The 3,292-nt window shown below is 36.8% G+C and overlaps 1 protein-coding gene across 1 annotated transcript in view; it reads left to right on the forward strand.

The window, feature by feature from the left end:
• The first annotated feature begins 2,688 nt into the window (after positions 1–2,688).
• cunh16orf89 (chromosome unknown C16orf89 homolog) overlaps positions 2,689–3,292 on the forward strand; it is a 7,694-nt gene continuing 7,090 nt past the window's right edge. Inside the window, exon 1 of the mRNA XM_042314927.1 lies at positions 2,689–3,149. Coding sequence (XP_042170861.1) covers positions 2,975–3,149 — 175 coding nt within the window. The 5' untranslated portion in view covers positions 2,689–2,974. The remainder of the gene's footprint in view (positions 3,150–3,292) is intronic.

The raw sequence follows: 3,292 nt of genomic DNA on the forward strand, positions 1-3,292 counted from the left end.
TCAGTGTGAAGTGACGGGGGAGGAGGGGTTCAACTGGGATTTAAAGGTACTGTGCACCTACGGTGTAATCATTAGACCAAACATTTGTTCAACTAAAACGACAGTCTCTAATGCACAAAATCAGGTACCCCTTCCCCTCCTCGTTACGTTCCGTTTGCTTCCATTTAAGAAATGTTTTCCCATAGAATTGTATTTTACATTTCGGGACTCGTGCCGCGTTCAAAACAACTGTGAATCTCCGTCTTCCGACTTCAGTGCGTTCCCGACAACTTGGAACTCGTAAAAAACGAGCTCTGACTGGTAAAATTCTATAGTTAAATGCAAAGAGGAACCATGTGTACATATTGAAGATAAATTATTTAAGAGAATGGAAGAATCAAATGCTTTATTATTTAAAAATTGACAAAAAAATCTGTCTACAGCTACAAACACCATAACACAATCTGAAGTCATATTGGGTCTTACAAGCATTGGAAACAGTGGATGAAACCAATGGCTATTGATTATGAGAATAAATAAGAAACAATACATATACAGTAATATAGTATACATATACAGTAATAAATCAATCAAATATTGAACAAATATGTATAAGTATTGATAGGGTGGCAACATGTGGGTAAGGGCAAGTGTGGTGTCATTAACATTTGTTGAGTTTTATGTTGTTTGTTACTAATATTTTTCAATTTTGACTGTTGTGCAATAAGTCCTTGCCTAGTCATGCTGAGTGTTGTGTATCTATGTCTAAATGTTTCATTAATTATATGAAAATTAAATAAAATCATATTTTTAAAAAAATGTAAAAAATGTTTTGCAACAGAATCGGCATAATGAATATGCCCCTGTTTGTTAGAGTGACTGGACCGGACCACTGAACAGAGACTGATACAACGATGTTACAATGTACACTCTTAAGAGTAAAATGTGCTGAATAGAACCAAAAAGGCTTCTGTGGCTGTCCCAATGGGAGAACCCTTTTTGGTTTAATCTAGAACCCTTTTGGTTCCAGGTAGGACCCTATTGGGTTCCAGGTAAACCCCTTTCCCAAGAGGGTTGTACATGGAACCCAAAATAGGGACAGTCAAGGAACCTGTTTGAATACCTTTTTTCTAAAAGTGTAGCCGACCAGTGATGATGAATTACTGTAACTATAGAGACTCTATTAAACAACAGGTACTATGTAACTATATGACTGTAACTACAGGTACTATGTAACTATATGACTGTAACTACAGGTACTATGTAACTATATGACTGTAACTACAGGTACTATGTAACTATATGACTGTAACTACAGGTACTATGTACCTATATGACTGTAACTACAGGTACTATGTAACTATATGACTGTAACTACAGGTACTATGTAACTATATGACTGTAACTATAGAGACTCTATTAAACTACCGGTACTATGTAACTATATGACTGTAACTACAGGTACTATGTAACTATATGACTGTAACTACAGGTACTATGTAACTATATGACTGTAACAACAGGTACTATGTAACTATATGACTGTAACTACAGGTACTATGTAACTATATGACTGTAACTACAGGTACTATGTAACTATATGACTGTAACTACAGGTACTATGTAACTATATGACTGTAACTATAGAGACTCTATTAAACTACCGGTACTATGTAACTATATGACTGTAACTACAGGTACTATGTAACTATATGACTGTAACTACAGGTACTATGTAACTATATGACTGTAACTACAGGTACTATGTAACTATATGACTGTAACAACAGGTACTATGTAACTATATGACTGTAACTACAGGTACTATGTAACTATATGACTGTAACTACAGGTACTATGTAACTATATGACTGTAAATACAGGTACTATGTAACTATATGACTGTAACTATAGAGACTCTATTAAACTACCGGTACTATGTAACTATATGACTGTAACTACAGGTACTATGTAACTATATGACTGTAACTACAGGTACTATGTAACTATATGACTGTAACTACAGGTACTATGTAACTATATGACTGTAACTACAGGTACTATGTAACTATATGACTGTAACTACAGGTACTATGTAACTATATGACTGTAACTACAGGTACCATGTAACTATATGACTGTAACTACAGGTACTATGTAACTATATGACTGTAACTACAGAGATTATATATTAAACTACAGGTACTATGTAACTATATGACTGTAACTATAGAGACTCTATTAAACTACCGGTACTATGTAACTATATGACTGTAACTACAGGTACTATGTAACTATATGACTGTAACTACAGGTACTATGTAACTATATGACTGTAACTACAGGTACTATGTAACTATATGACTGTAACTACAGGTACTATGTAACTATATGACTGTAACTACATGTAGCCATAAACCACAGACATGATCTATTCATTTCCCTTATCTGGTTTTCGGTGTAGGCAAGGCTATACATTGGACAAGATAACTGTCTTGGTTTACACTATGAATGCCTGCACCCCTCATCTCTGTCATCAAATGTATGACATTTATAGAAACATTAATTTAAGTAAACACGTCTGATGAATGTCTACCAAAAGACTCATCCTTGACACCCTCTCTCTCTCCCCCCCCCTCCTCCCTCTCTCTTTCTCTTACACTTTCTGTACCCCCTCAATAATAACTTTATATTTTCCAATTCCACCACAGGCAGATTAGAATGCGCTCTGGCTACTCCAGGAAGTTACAAAGCATTGAATCAAATTCCTTGAAGAAACCATTTCGATTTGGACGAAATGCAACTAGCACACATTGCATTAGCCTAATTTAATAAAACTGAATTCCCAGCTTCTCAATCGATTGAGCCACGTGACAGCTTGTTTTCGCCAAACAAGCACATCACCCTTGCAAATCAGGTATATGCGCTGCGTCAACCGTTTGGGGTTTAGCCTAGGGCGGCTATTGCTAGACTTTTAGTAGCCTTATATCAGAACATGGCTAGGTTTGTAGTAGAGGTGTTTTTTGCCGTTGTTTTGTCCGCCACCAATGCGGCGCAGGAGGAGGTCATTGATGTGATTCTAGCCAGCCTCACCAAAAGCGCATCGTTCCTGGAGCAAGAGCACCGTAACATCAACCTAGACGGAGTGGTCGGGTACATCATCCTGCAGGGTGAGTAGTATACTAGCGTCATTATTATCACTGCCGTTAGTATCATTCTATATGGGGGGGGGGGCAGTAAGGTCTGCACACTGTAGCATACACTGTGTATCATATATCCTCCTAATTAGCACCTTTAATGAGGACGTTTCGAT

This window comes from Oncorhynchus tshawytscha, unplaced genomic scaffold (genome assembly GCF_018296145.1).
Source record: "Oncorhynchus tshawytscha isolate Ot180627B unplaced genomic scaffold, Otsh_v2.0 Un_contig_1870_pilon_pilon, whole genome shotgun sequence".
Classification (NCBI taxonomy): domain Eukaryota; kingdom Metazoa; phylum Chordata; class Actinopteri; order Salmoniformes; family Salmonidae; genus Oncorhynchus; species Oncorhynchus tshawytscha.